This window comes from Neodiprion lecontei, chromosome 6 (assembly GCF_021901455.1).
Source record: "Neodiprion lecontei isolate iyNeoLeco1 chromosome 6, iyNeoLeco1.1, whole genome shotgun sequence".
Lineage (NCBI taxonomy): Eukaryota > Metazoa > Arthropoda > Insecta > Hymenoptera > Diprionidae > Neodiprion > Neodiprion lecontei.
This window is the reverse complement of record NC_060265.1, coordinates 151,957-167,947: the sequence shown is the minus strand read 5'-3', so window position 1 is coordinate 167,947 and position 15,991 is coordinate 151,957. Positions and strand designations below refer to the sequence as shown.

Below are 15,991 nucleotides of genomic sequence, written 5' to 3'. Positions count from 1 at the left end.
GTAGGTAAATTGAAAGGTTCGCTTCGGTGCACCCCGTGCCTTCTGAAAGCACTTACTTTTCTATACAGAATCGGGTAAAGAACATATAGTATCGATATGAAGCCTCGCTCATATCCCATGGGTTAGGGGTGCATCGTCGTCGGTGCCGACGAGCCTGTTGTTCCGCCTGGCATGTCAGTAACAGTATCCGAGACACGGGGAATAAAAGAAAGACATACGAGTTCAAAAGAGGACTGCAGGGAAAAGAAGACCCCCTCCGGGGGCTCAATCCTCTTCCAGGGGAACCTCTTGATCCGAAGAAAAAAACGTTTTGAAGCTGCAAGCTAAGGACGAGTTCGATTTGCCGTACGCTGTCCGCTGTGAGCGAAGATGCCCACGTTCTTTATACCCTCAGGATCCAGGGCGCTTTTCTTTACTTTTTTCCTCGACCTCGGGTCGAACTCCCATTGGTCGGCATAGCGTCTATAAGACCCTAATCTCGTTTTCAAGAATCCATACCAGATGGACATCCCACTGTTGCGTGTATTACATATATATGTATACGCGCGCGCGCGCGTTTGTATGTGTATGCGTGCGTGTACAGATAAGATAGACCGATAGGCAAGCTCCTACGTTCGTTTCGACCTGTAGTAAAAGTTGAGGAAGCAAGAAAGAAGAAAAAATGTGGCCTGAATGCAATGAGAAATCGTATAATACCGAAGATGGTGGACGAAGAACTCAATTGAAACCGCGTGGTCTCTTATACTTTTAAGGGTATGAAAAAGAATGTAAGGATCTATAGGGGAAAATGCGAGGTTAATAAACCCGGCCTGTGGCAGAGAAACAGCGGCGGCGTGGCAGCGGTGTGAGGATCGAGGAGGAACCGCGGTAAGATAGCGTATTTTATCGGATAACCCACGACGCGTGTTATCAGCTGAATATGGTAGAAGGAGTGCCCGCGATAGCGGCGGGTGTATGGCCTTTATCCGTTTATCCGTTTCATTCCATCCAATCGAGTCACCGGAAGGTGATTATAGCCAGGTACCCAACTACGCACCGCTGCTTCTGACCGAACCGGTGACCCTGGTTCGCCTGCCTTTACCGCATCCCCGATTCATCCCCCAGTTGGAGATTCTTAGGAAACACCGGGCTCCAGGGTTGGTGGCGAAGGAGTTCCGTCAACGACGTCACGGAATTCGCAATAGATACGGGGAACCGGAATTTCGCCGTTGGAAGATCGAAAAATCATTTTGTCAATATTAGTTACTATTTAGAGTACGGTCGCCATTTCTTTCCCGAGGGATCGGTCTAAGTTGTGGGTCACGTTTCTTAACACCGACTCGTCGGGCATTCGAACTTTGACCTTCCCTTTGTGTGATCTTTGAACACCTCGGTATAGTTTCCGCGCTAAAACTCAATTCTGCAGGCTGGGACATAGCGTCGAGTAATTTCGACCATCCCGCTTTCTCCAGGTTCACGGTCGGTTGCAGAGGCTCGTAACTTTTCTTACACGCTACTTGGTAATTCAGAACTGCTACTGACTCTCCGGACTCCATCCAAAACTCCGGGGTGCACCTACCTATCCTATGAAAATTCACAAGATGCCCTCGACTTTTCAGAATTTATTTAGAAAAGGAAAAAAAAACAACTGCCTGTTAAGTTACAGCGTTATTAAACTTTAGAAAAATTTCATTGGCCGCCGTATATCGATTGAATGCTCTTGTATACTTACTTTTTTTTTTTTCAATCGAGCTCTCGCTCTCGGCATTATATGCGGTGTATAGCCGCAGTAATTATTGTGTAACGTTTACACGTGTCCGTATACGTGTGTTTTAACCCGTCCACATCCACAGAGATTAACGGGGGCGAGGCATATTTCGTCCAGAGCGAAAGATAGCAACCGCTTGGTCAAACTGGTATACGCTGGTAGAATTGCGTTATCGCGTGTGGCACACGGGTCGCTCGTCTCTGTTATCATTCCGGCGAACTGTCACGCAGCGAGAGTTCGACCGTCCGACCGGTCGTCGTCGTCGTCGTCGTCGTCGTCGTCGTCGTCGTCGTCGTCGTCGTCGTCGTCGTCGTCGTCGTCGTCGTCGTCGTCGTCGTCGTGTTACCCATTGGTCAAAACATCGTTCACTCAGTTCCCGTCCACAATTTCCCTTACTTGTACACAATTGCAGGCTGGCTGGTTGGTTGCCTCGCTTACCGTACCGATCAGGAATGTACACACTAATTGGGTATTAAACAAAACTAAACGGTCAGATAAAGTCACTCCGCACACAGACAACCATCGAGACCTCGAGGAAGCCAGGTGCTCCCATATTTGCTGAATTTTCCGTTGTTTGTACAAGTATTGTAACATTGGGAAGCAAGAAAAATAACTTCGCAGTACTCCGTAAGGCCGAGAGCTCGGTCAAGTGACTTGTTCCCGTAGCTATTGAAGTTATTAAGTGCCATTGTTAATAAACATTTTTCCGTCGGGTAGAGTTTTTTGGCGGTAATAAAATTTCATTTTTATTAATTGCATCACTCAACTTGCGTTCATAGGTTGCCGCACCATCGATGCTGTATATCTACTTACAGCAGAAGTTTAAACTTCGCAAAATCGGACCACGCATTTCATCCGTGAGTGTTTAATGGTACGAAAATAGCAGTAAATACACTCATCTTTACGATCGATTGGGATATTCATTGGTGGTTACGAGAACGTGAATGCCAATCAACGATAATAATTACCCGTACATCTAACGGGTTCATCGTGCTGTGCCGTGCTTGAATAACTGATGATCGCGTAATTTATGCAAATTAAACGTATGTGGTCATGAAAAAACAAAAAACAATGCGTGTCGCTAACGCGCTGTTACCTCTGTTTCAGGTGTCCGTAAGGTGTGTTACCCACGTCCGGCGAGCTGCAATCGGGAGAAGAGAGCCGGCGGAACGCTGCGAGCAGTGGTCGGAAATCGAAGAGATATCAGCTCCAATAATGAGCTAGCGCGATGAGGAGAACGTGGCAGCGTTCGCTGCTCGCCTGGCCATGGGCTTGGCTGTGGATCGCCCTGGCGGCCACTACGGCCTCCCCGGGCACCTCGTCGGCGAGTGGATCAGCACCGAAAACGGGGCCGGCTGGGATGACGACGACGACGACGACGACGACGACGACTACGATGGCGCCGCCGGTCGTCCAGGAATTCAGATTTACGCAACCGCTTTACAACGTTTCGATACCGGAGAATTCGGTGGGTAAAACGTTCGTAGTGCCCGACGAGAAAATGGGTATAAGGCTGGGCGCAGCTGAAGGAAACGGCGAAGTGCGTTATAAGATAGTCGGTGGTGATAGAGACAAGTTTTTCAAAGCCGAAGAACGGATCGTGGGTGATTTTTGTTTTCTACTGATAAGGACTCGAACCGGTAACGTGGACGTGTTGAACCGCGAACGGAAAGATCGGTACGTTCTCGAAGTGCGGGCAACATCGACCCGCCGTGACGGCAAGAACAGACAGACGACCCTTGTCGACGCGGACGCAACCGTCGTCGTTACTGTCCTCGACACGAACGATCTCAGCCCCTTGTTTTACCCGACCGAGTACGAGGTGGCCGTGCCCGAGGACACTCCTCTGCATCGGAGCGTAGTCAAGGTGACTGCCGACGACGCTGACCTTGGCAGGAACGGTGAGATTTACTACAGCTTCGCCGAGGAGAACGAACAGTTCGCCGTCCATCCGGTCAGCGGCGTGATCACGCTCACCAGACCCCTCAGATACGCCGAGCGCGCCCTCCACGAGCTGACGGTCCTCGCTGAGGACCGTGGCGCCCTCGTCAGGTTCGGCGGTGGCGCGCCAAGCGCCAGCACGACCAAGGTGACGATCAGGGTGCGCCAGGTGAACCTCCATGCGCCGGAGATATACGTTCACCACCTTCCGGACGTCCTGGAGCACTCGAATTCGGACATTTATGCCATCGTGAGGGTTGTCGACAGAGACGAAGGGGCGCATGGGGAAATCGCGAGCCTCGACATAGTGGGCGGTGACCCTGACGGTCACTTCAGGGTTCGACCGGTCGAGAATTCTGCCGACGGTAAGTCCGGTGAGTACAACGTTGAAATCCTCAGACTCTTGGATCGCGAGGTTGCACCCCAGGGCTACAACCTCACCCTGAGAGCCCTGGATCGGGGCGTGCCCCAGAGATTCAGTTACAAGTCGGTACCCGTTCACCTTGCCGATCTCAACGACAATGCGCCGGTATTTAACCGCGAAATTTACGAGGTCAAGGTACCAGAGACGGCCCCGGTGAACACCCCGGTTATCAGGCTCAAGGTGACGGACGCTGACGAAGGTAAGAACGCACTGGTCTTTCTCGAGATCGTCGGTGGCAACGAGGGTGGCGAATTTTACATAAACGCGGACACGGGCATGCTCTACACCGCCGTGGCTCTCGACGCCGAGAAGAAGGCTTTCTACACGCTTACCGTCGCTGCTATCGATCAGGGAAACGCCGGGACCAGGAAGCAGTCCTCGGCTAAGGTTAAGATTTACGTCGTCGACACAAACGATAACGATCCGATATTCGAAAATTCGGAGATGACGGTGTGGCTTGACGAGAACGAGCCTGCGGGCACTTCCGTGGTAAAGTTAACGGCGAAGGACCAAGACTCGGGGGAAAACGCCTACATATCGTACAGCATCGACAACATCCGGAAGGTACCGTTCGAGATCGATCCGTTCACCGGCGTCGTGAGGACCAAACAGCTCCTCGACTACGAGACGATGAAGCGGGATTACATCCTTCATGTGAGGGCGAGCGACTGGGGCCTCCCTTACCGTCGACAGACGGAAATGCAGCTGCGCGTCAAGCTCCGCGACGTCAACGACAACAGGCCACAGTTTGAGAAGGTTGACTGCGCTGGTCACGTGCCCCGGTACGTTCCGATCGGTTCGGAAATTATAACCGTATCGGCGATTGACTTCGACGTCGGGAACATAATCAGCTATCGTCTTGTGTCCGGGAACGAAGACGCCTGCTTTTCCCTCGATTCCACAAGCGGGGTTCTCTCCGTTACTTGCGACCTTATGGATGTGAAGGTCTCGGACAGGGAGGTGAACCTTACGGCGACCGATGGCACCCACTTCGCGGATGTGACGCGAGTCCTCATCCACCTCGTAAACGCGAAACGCAACCTCGGCCCGCAGGCCGGAATTCTCACCGACGAAACCGGCGCCTTTGAGTGTCGCGACACCGGCGTCGCGAGGCGGCTAACCGACGCCATCGCCTCCGCGGAAAAGAACAACATGCCGAGCTCCGAAGACGAGTACGCCATGATGCCAAGTCGGTACGGCGACAACGTTCACGCTCCGGAGTTTATCAATTTTCCCAACGAAATCAGGGTGAACGAGTCCGTCGCGATCGGCACGACCTTGGCCAAACTACTGGCGCGGGATCGGGATCTCGGCTACAACGGGAAGCTGGTCTTTGGCATATCAGCCGGCGATCGCGACTCTGTTTTTCGCCTCGACGCGGACACGGGGAACCTGAACGTAATCAATCACCTCGACCGGGAACGCGAGAACGAGTATTTTCTAAACGTGAGCGTCTACGATTTGGGCAAGCCCCAAAAATCGGCCTCGAGGATGTTACCCGTCACCGTTCTCGACGTTAACGACAACGCGCCGAAGTTCGAGAAGACGCTGGCCAGCTTCAAGATATCCGAGAACGCTCTTAACGGCACGAACGTCTTCAGGGCAAACGCGACGGACGCCGATCTCGGCGAGAACGCGCGCGTCACCTATTCGCTCGCGACGGAGACCAACGACTTCAGGGTCGACCCCGTCACCGGGGTCCTCAGCGTCTTCGGGAGGCTCGACAGGGAACGTCAGGAGCTGTACGAGCTGCACATACGAGCCTCGGACAACGGCGGCTTCGGAACCGACGAACCGCCGCTGCACTCGGAAGCTCTGGTCCGCGTGACGGTCGATGACGTTAACGACAACCCGCCGAAGTTTGCTCTGCCCAGCTACGCTGTTAAAATACGCGAGGACGTTCCGACTTGGAGCGTCGTCGCCGTTGTCAGCGCCACGGACCCGGACGAGGGACCCGGCGGTGTCGTGGAGTATTTCTTGTCCGACGCTGCGATGAATGGCGAGGGGTTCTTCAAGATAGACAGAGTCTCCGGCACCATCAGAACCGCTCTGCCCCTCGACTTCGAGGAGAGGCAGGTTCACAGTCTCTCAATTATAGCCAGAGACAGGGGCGAGCCTCCGATGTCCGCTGAGACCGTTGTCATCGTCGAGGTCGTCGACGTCAACGAAAATCTCCACCCTCCGGTATTCGACGACTTCGTTGTATCGGCGACCGTTTTCGAAAATCAACCCGCCGGCACTCTTGTTACCACTCTCAAGGCCACCGACGCTGATTCCGTCGGCGGTGACTCCAGGGTCAGCTACACCATTCGCGGCGGCGACGGCATCGGCATATTCTCCATTGACGAACAAGGTTAGTATTGTAAACCTGTGGTGTCGCTTTAATTTGCTTTCGACCGTGAAACGACGGCAAATGTTTGGTATTAACAGCTCCAGAGCTCCCATCGATAAAATACCAAGGGAACGACCCGGTCGTCGTAATTAATCAACGGTTTCTCTAAACTCCGGCAGACCGAGTCTCTAATCGTCTCTAATCGGTCATTTTACGGTGGCTACCCTAAGCCGACTTGCCCTTTATTTTTTCAAATTATATTTATGTTAACGATGTCAACTCGTTATTATCTTTACGAACTCGTAATTCTCGGTCGGCTAACCGATGCGGTCACAACTTGCGAGACTTGTTCCACCTCGATTTATCCATTATAAACCAATAAATTTCTTCCGGTCAATTAAACGGGGCATCAGAAGTTGGACTTAAACTATCCACCGTAGACACAAATGACGCGAATCTACGCCCCTCGTTTCCGACCCGGTAAACTCCTTAAATTTTTATTACCTTGACCGCTATTATACGTCGGAGACCGAGGTCGACCCAATTAGCCAGATAAATTTTCCACCCTCATCGGTTATTATAGCGTCCTAAAACTTTGACGATAAAAATAATTACCAATCGCGATCGTACGATAATTTTTATTCCGCTAATCAGCTCTCATTAATCACGAGGCCTTTCAAATCGACCATTTAATTTAGAGACGAGAAGTACGCTTAGTAGTCGCATGGCTTTGACCAATTGAGGTTCGAAACCTATCAAAACTGAACGAACGTTCGTCGAGATAAGCGAGGAATTTTCATCGTTGACAAGCGGTATCTAGTTAATAATCGTCACAAGGTAGCTGCAAGGACGGAAACTTTCATTCAACTCAAAGCTGTGTATAATCTTCCGAGGTAAATTTACACAGAATATAACGTGGACTTGTTTTATTGAGGTAGCGTGGAGGGTACGTCGCTTTTCCTGAACTAGTTCTTGCCTGGCCGTTGGAGGGAATCGTTTTGGTATTGTAGTACGCATAAAGAGGGTAACGCGAGTCAACAATAGGCGAAACACAACGCGTTTGCGCGCAACGGCTTATCGCCAGCGCAAGGTTCTTAGAAACGCACAGATACCCGGAGACGCGGTTGGACCGTCGAAGCAACGACGCCAGGCACGCGAGTTTAACGTTTTGGATTATAACCTAGGGTAAACTGCATCTCGAATGGGGAAACGTGATATAGTTGAACCTATTAATGGTGGCTTACTTGTAAGGAATCGTGTTCATTTTTGCACGATGAAGGGCCCAAGTTGTATAAAGTCGGCAATCACAGCCTAGAGTTTCTCTCAGGACTTGTAATAAGGTGGCAATTAATAGTCGATATTAAGTCCGCGTAACCACCCAGTAACGCTGCCGAATAACGCAGACCGTCGCCTTTTCCGACTCCCTTCAAGGAAAGCTTCCGATGCCGCTGTACCTGCTGAGTATCGCGTTTCGTCTCTGTACTGAAAATGTTATTTACATCGAGAGAAAATTTTTTCCACTTCGCCTTGCGCGAGTTTCGCTTTGGTATATGGTTCGATTGAACCATAACGCAATATATTATTTTTTTCTTTTTCTAAACTTCGGTAGCATTGGCCCCTCTTATTTATAACGTTGAAAATAAATGCAGGTATAAATGAAACAGGGTGAGAGATTGTCGAATCCGGAAGTAGGTACATGCGTCTACTGGAAAATGTCAGTCGTGTAAGGCAGATGTTAAATCGACGATCTCTGGTATGAGTCAAATACTTTACTGGGATATTATATACCTATATAGAGAAATTGCACGTCATCCGATATAATGGCCAATATCAGTGATACGGTATAGAGAGGCGATTGGCAAAGCGAACCATCGTAACCTGCCAAGTTACTTTTGTCCTCATATTTTTTATTGCCGTTGTAACAACAGCCGGGGACGACGGTGGCTGAAAGCTACGTTTTATACCCACTGCATGTCTATATACCGTAGAAAAACACTCCAAAGAGCGTTGGCAATTTTATACGACTATTATAGGTGTAATAAAATGGGCAGAAAAGAAATACACCCAATGTGAAATAGACATGACCATCTAGTATAAAGTCGTCACGAAAGGCAAACAGTTCCGATTTCTCGAACTATGTGTTATATTATACTGCCAAACGAAAAGAAAAAAACAAAAGAACAAAAGAAAGAAAAAAAAAAGACGAAACAAACGAAGGAAACGGAAGAAGAGAAAGAAAAAAAATTTTGCAAGCCTCCGGGATACGGTAACATTGCTACGTGCTCTGTGCTAAATCTGCAGCTCAGCCTTATCCGCCACCGTTTTATCGCTTCGGGTACGTGAGTACATATTTCGAACTCAGACTGCGAATCACTGGGTAATTTTGCGGCGAGGTCTCGGCTGCTTAGTATCAAGAGAACCATATTTTCTTCCTCGAACTGGGTTCCAGAGAACTAGTCACATGATCTACGGGATTACTCCCGAGCTGTTGCAGCAAGGTCGGAAAAAGTTTTTGATCGTTCGTTGGCGATGGTTGTTAGAAGTTGTTTTTGACGCGACATAAGATCTTCGCGGGTGCATTTGTTATGCGCACATTTAACGATCCGCTTATGGAGCTTTCTTCTTTCAGTAAGTTTCACGGATGATCTCCAATCCGCGATGCAGGCACCAGCTTTGCTATCACAGCTCCTCTCGCTCGATTTTCACCTGCACTAATTTTTCGTCGATGCATAGAAATCCGTATTCCGGGCGACCGACTCTGTAAACCGCCTGCCGATTATAGTCAATATCGATCGAGATTCACGTCGGGCGAAAGGAACACAAATCTAGAGCGACACGACGGCGTGTATATTTGCATATTCAATACCTGCCGAGTAAATATTCATAAGTCATGCGGATGCGGCGCGTACGCTGCCGCACCAACGCCCGAAGCGGAACTCGCTATACCTACCGGCTGAAAATTCTTCTTCATTAGTAGCTCACAAATGTCGGCCGTTATTCCTGATCTCTGGACAGTCTGTTGTAACGTCCAGCTGCTGCTGGCTGGGGAATTTATTCATCAGTTTGCTTTTAACTCGTCGCGTTCCGCCCCCGAAGCTTGCGGCGCTGGAGGTTTGCAGAATAATCGACGCGTGATTTGGAAGTGTAATTATCCATTATTGTCCCTGTCAAACGTATCTAGTCGACGTCTACCAGTGTCTAGGCTTTCAGGCATATCGGCCCGCTAATAGAGATTCAATTCTATTCAATGAGATCCATCGCCTCGGGCCTTGACAACGGTTCTGTTCAGCTTGCGGCTGTATCAAGTGATGTATTATGCACTGCTGCACCGCCGCGACTAGAATCTGCATCGCTTCGTATACAGTCTCGCGTAGGATTCGAAAATTGGTATATGCGTCTTTGAAATTAGGTAATTATTCGTCATCGGTCTGTGAAGGTTTTTTCCCCGGGGAAGAAACTGCCGACCCGCACGATCGTGCGCGATTCTTTTTCCGACGGAGAGGAGAATAGAGCACGAGACAACTTGCGTCCATCAATTTGGCGAATCCAAAAATAAATGGAAAGCGCAGTGACTGACGCGTGGGACATGGTTTTTATTGTATCAATAGAACACGCCGGTGGAATAATATATATCCCGTCCAATTCGTACTAGGACATTGTTTCGGGGGATTTGAATTTATTGCTATTCTCAGCGGGTAAACGAGACACGAACGATAACAATACGAATTTCTCCTTCTACCCTTTATTTGACACAAACTCTGTGTTTCCCCGCTCTTCTTTTACCCTTGCCTGCATTCTATTTTTTTCTTTTTGCCAGAATATTTTGCAGCGGCGTTCGCGCCCACCAAACGAACGGGCGAATACCGTGGTTGTTAATATTTGTGTGAAAATAATTCACTCGTTGTACACCTACTTCCAAACGAAAGTATTGAGGTATACATGATCAATATTTGCGGTTTGACGTCGTTGCGCAACTAATTCTCAGATTGAAAACCTTGCAGGACGGCAAAAAAATACCCCAAATTTCTTATCCATCTGCAATTGATCGCTCCCTGATCTTGCGAGACCGGAGATAATTGTACTGGCATCTGGTGGATGCGACTATAACGATGAGAGCAAAAGGTAGAATCAATTTTGTGATAAATTTAATCGTGGATTCGGCTCAATCGTCACGCTGTCAAAGAGGCTTCTAAAGTAGTTTTCGAATGAAGGATAGACAAATACAGATTGTTAAAAATTGTTCGGACACTGGATTCCTTTTACTTAGAAACACCCAGGGGGATCGGGTAAAATTCATGATACCCTACCGGACACTGAGTATTTAGCCTTTACTCGACGGCGTATCACCTCGAGTCGTGTAATCGCGTTGCCGTACGGTGGTGAGTACAGTGGTAAACTACTGAATTCGCTTTTTTACGTCGCCTTGCAGCGGCGATCCATTAGTTGAAGAATCTTGGGAATTCCGGAAGGCGGAATAAGTGGGTGTTCGTACATGTATAAACGTACATACCCAAGCGTAAACGGTCAAGAATCATTGGCTTGCTATTAAGTGCATCCTGCAGTGGATCGAAGCAAAACGGCTAATCGAATCAAGTCGTGGCACAGTTTGGCGAAGTGCGTTAATCGTTCAACACAAGATAGAAGAGCTTCAAGGGAATAAACGTGAAACCGTAGTACCTAATGGGTTATACGTGTTCCGCTTGAACCCCGCAGCTTCCATTGCACGATGGTTGAACCTCGGATACGAGCTGACTGGCAACAAGCAAGCTGTAACGAGGGATTGAATAACGCGGAGCTCATCACAACTCCGCGCTTGAAAGTTTCTCTTGGAAAGAATTTTAGGCACGTTTCGCAACTGGCACGATTCCCCCGAGTGAACTTGGAGAAAAGAAGGAAAAAAAAATACTATCGAGCTTTGATTGTTAAAGAAATACCAATTAGCTGGTAATCACCGACACTCAACTTCACTCACTCGTTCTCCGTTACTTCGCGTCCCAGCGGTTTCACATGGAAATTGAAATTCACCAGGAATCATCATTTGCCGAGCTCATAGCTCCATCACTCCCTCTGTAGTACGCTTCGAGCCGTCTCAAGCGAGCGGTTCGCTGAAGCACCCCATTTCCTTAAACGCCTATCCCACACCCTTACAACTACCTCCCCTTCTTCCTGCATCCAGAATGTTTTCACCAATAGTGCACTTTCCATACTCGAGGCGACGACAGCGTCGCGGTGAATTCATAATGCACTTTCCCGCGTGTTGCTTGCTGGAAAAGACGCCAGAGCTAGGAGAGTAACTACGTATAAGAAGGGTAAGACCGACCAGGAAGTGCCATTCTTACCCGCCAGTCTCAACTTCGGGCATTGAGTCTGTGACCGACTATCTACGTTATCGGAAAAATACCTTTTGATTTTTCAGTCAACGTTCAACCTGGTTTCGGACAAACGATACAATTCCACCTGTTGGCCGCAATTCTATGAGGAAATAAACTCAGACTTGATATTAATTCATACTTGTGTCGTTTCGGCTATCTGAGTATCATGTGAAGATCAAAGCTTTGCGTGACAATTCTTGTTGAATTCATTGTCAGACTTCATCCTGTGAACAATGTTTACAGTCAACACCTGGAATCGTTATCCACAGATGAGTTTTATCTGATACGTTTACCGATCAATGAAAACCAATCTCTCCGTCACTTATCGCCGAGTACAAGAAATAATGAAATGAAGCAGAAAAAAAGAAAGGAAAAAAAAACACCAAATGAAACAACTGATATACATTGCTTCTCTCGTGACACAGATTTATCCATTTTTCTTGTTTCCGTGTACGATGAGGTGCTCGAAAATGTAGAGGACAATAACGGTATATTCAGACACATTCTGCACCATTCCCCTCTACAACGGTGGGTATAAATTTCACGTCGCACAGGTATTTTCGCGGTACACGTATCCAGACGTCTGACTGACTGACTGACTGACTGACTGACTGACTGCGCTAGTGAGACAGTTCAGAAAACACATCATCGCCCGTATACGCACGCACGCACGCACGCACGCACGCTCGCATACGTATTGCGGCGTGAAACGCACCCTCCGACTTCCGGCACGGCAAGATCCCTCGGGGATCTCTCCCCCCGTCTTCCATTGCATCCTCCGCTATTCGACTTCCTTTACAACTCTCCGCAGGAATTTGATAAGTTCCCTTCTCTACCATCTTATACTCGCACCACTGCTGTGGGGTGTTGTGAAAGAAAGAAAGAAAGAAAGAAAGAAGGTTCTTCCATCCAATATGACGAATAGAAAGGCGAGCGTGTTTGAAAATGGAAAACTACTACGGTAATCGTATTGTTATATCGCTTAAATCACTTCATACATGACGTTTGCGACTTTGCTGTTTCTCTTTGCCATTTCTATGGCCAGTTATTCTTGATGTAATTACGGTAATTCCGAATCAACTCCGCGCTACAAAATTCGCGTATACCGCATCATATCTGGCGTGGTAAATGGAACAATTCTTTTTCTTCACGTACCGGCAAACTAGCTGTCTGAATAATTCTCTCCATTTTCCTTCAATTTGTCGGTTTTTACAGTTTGCTCGTGGCTCAACTATGCTGCGCAAAAATTCAAAATCCTCATCAATATGGAGAGGAAGGTGACGCGTGGATCTCTATTCCTTTTTCCCTGCTTAAAAAGCGACATAATGGATCGAGAGACTCACTGTCTCCGTATGAATCGACGGGATCAGCAAGGGCGCGGGTCACAATGACTGGGATTTGACTCGTGCTCTTTCTTATCTAACCGATTCAAATGCGAGGCGACATCTCATTCGGCTTTTCACCTCTCTTATCGCATGTTTCGTCACACGTATTCTTCCGTATTTTTTTTTTTTTTTTTTTTTTATCGTATATCAGGACCAATTGTTGAAACGAAGCTTCGTCTCCAGTTTACACATACATCTATAATTATGTATCATCACCCAAATTCAAATTATGCCTTCTGCAACGCGGAGAAAAATACGCAGCAGCCCAGACTTTATAGTTTGGTTAAATTTTGTCTCACACGGGAAACGGAAAAGGTAGCCCACTCGGTTTTCTTCCGAGTATGTTTAATGTGAAAACACACCAGACGAGTGAAAAAATATCTGGGTCTTTGATTCATGGGCTTATAACATAACGGGGAAAAATAACTCTTGGTGCCGGGTTGATTGGGAGTCAACAAAGTTGAGTCTTGCCAGAACTTTGCGCCTCTTTACGTATCACGTACAGCATCTCTGATTAGATGAACGAAACGGTGCACATATATGTATAAATATTTTGTTTCCGCGTTGTATAAATTACCCTATAAATATATTTAAGCTTAGAGGCCTATCGACAGCGTACTATTACTATTGATCGATAGTGTGTGTGCATCAAACTCGCTCTGTACGGATAGCTCTTCAATGAATTTTTCTTGTAGGTAGAGCGTGAGTTGTAACAAATTCCTCGGATCTGGAATGGCATTTTTTCAAAAGCTGACGACAGTCTGCTTAAGCGCAACTCTTGACGGACTTTAATTTAACGACGTTTGATCATCTTCGAACGATGGGGAATCAAATGGCGTAAACTTTTACCTGAGCGTTTCTCCCCTTCGAGTCACTTCTCTTTCATCTGGTTTTTCGCGTCCAGATTTACGCTGGAGTCGTAGGTACTAATCATTCGTAGAATTCACTCGAAAGGAATTGGTGATCGTTAGACCTTCAAATAATGGTTCATTGTCAGTGGAACTTGGACCTTGCCGTCGAGTTTCAAAAGCGTCTTGGCGCACCCTACACGCGATTTTGCATTATAGATGCTTTACCTAAAATTCAGAATTGGGTATTATTACTTGTGAATTGGTGAACCGAGAAAGTTGAAATTGCGGTGGATTTATTCATTTCCTTTTCACGCGTCTGTGAACTCTTCGAGTTGTAGGGAACAAAAAGAGGATGAATGATATAAATGGGGTGAGGGGGATTTCCCACGTATTATATCACAGACACCCGGCTGACAAACTGGCCAGAAACGTGATTTCAAGTTTTTTAATAAATTTCAGAGGAAGAAATTTCTCGTAGCACGGAAAGAGATGTTAAACCAGTCGCGGCCCTAGATTCCACATTCTAAATTACGTCAAACTTTATTTTTCCCTCCACCTTTCCGCTTTTTTTTTTTCTTTTATTACGTCCGTTTTAATATTTTCATACCGTTGTTGACGCATTTGTCGCTGTAGGATTCTTCCGCTTCGAAAGCGTTACATGAATGTATCAACGAACAAACTCTGCACCCTCTAGTTTTATTTGGCACCTGAATGTTTTTCTTTCATTCTCAATTTTTTCGCACCATAACATATTACCTGCGCGTTATGTAAATATCATCTATTACACAAAAATCAAGGTTAATAACGGGAGTACAGATTTCCCATCCCTTACGACTTATCCGCGAAAACGATCTGACGAGTATACCAATACGAATAACTTTCGGAGCAAAGTGAGTAAAGTCGTCAAGAATTAATACATCGAAGTGGATGACCGGGTTGAGAAGTTTGTGATCTTTTTTTCACCACTCTTTCACCGTCCTCTTTCTTTCATACACCGTACCTACTATCAGTTTGCTCGCCTTTCACTCGGCAATATATGTATTTAGCGGTTTCTTCCGAGTTGTCTCTAAACTTGACAACCTCGAAGCTACACGTTGTGTTGGACGAGGGACGGTCGTGTAGTGGGGTAAAGAAAAAAGTCGTTAAATAACAATGAAATAAATGTACATTTTACATCTACTCGAATTAATCCCTATAAATAATTCAATCGCCATCTCATATTCAAACTTACAACTTTGTTAGTGGAGATGAAGAAGAAAAAAAAAGAAAAAAAAAAAAAACTGCACTTCGAACCCGATCGTCGCGCGGCCATACAACCGACTATGCCTGCCGCGGTCATTGTCTCATCGTCGGTTCTGAATAGAGCTGCACGAGCGTGTGCAGGGCCTTTCACGAGCGTGTAACGTCACTTCCGCCGCCCTCGGTCTCAAGCCCCTGCGAAAACCGGTACCGCCGCAGGACACGATATACCGAGTTACGGTGTGTTCCTCCAGCCAAGACGGCGTCGTGTTGCATCTGCGTGGCTGCGCGTAGCATTGCGTAGATGGTACAACCGGGACGAAATTGCAATATTAGCACGGCTGTAGTCGAGCTAGATTGCAGAGAAGATTTGGAGAGGAATATAGGGGAACTCACGGTCAAGCCGCGCGGAATGAATTATTAATTAACTGAAAAGGTGTTGCCGGAATAATTTCTTTATAATGGTATACTTCGTATCAAGATGCGGCACAAACCTTGCTACGGCATTTCAATTTCACACTGCAGAGGCAATTGAGTACGATTTGGACTGCTGTATTCCCGCTGTTATTACTCTACTCGTAAAACTTGTACCGATCCCACCGCCGCGCAGTGACGGAATACACCGGCCCACAAAAAAAAAAAAAAAAAAAAAAAAAATGGTCCTCACCTTTGACCGGACCTACCTACCTTTACGTATTTT

At 47.4% G+C, this 15,991-nt stretch overlaps 1 protein-coding gene across 9 annotated transcripts in view; it reads left to right on the top strand.

Moving 5' to 3' along the window:
- The window catches only part of LOC107224301 (fat-like cadherin-related tumor suppressor homolog), a 222,825-nt gene that overhangs the window by 70,816 nt on the left and 136,018 nt on the right, over positions 1 to 15,991 (top strand). For all 9 annotated transcript variants that reach the window (XM_046744536.1, XM_046744535.1, XM_046744538.1 and 6 more), the window contains exon 3: positions 2,855 to 6,465. In XM_046744536.1, the coding sequence (XP_046600492.1) occupies positions 2,976 to 6,465 (3,490 nt within the window). In that variant the 5' untranslated portion in view covers positions 2,855 to 2,975. The remainder of the gene's footprint in view (positions 1 to 2,854; positions 6,466 to 15,991) is intronic.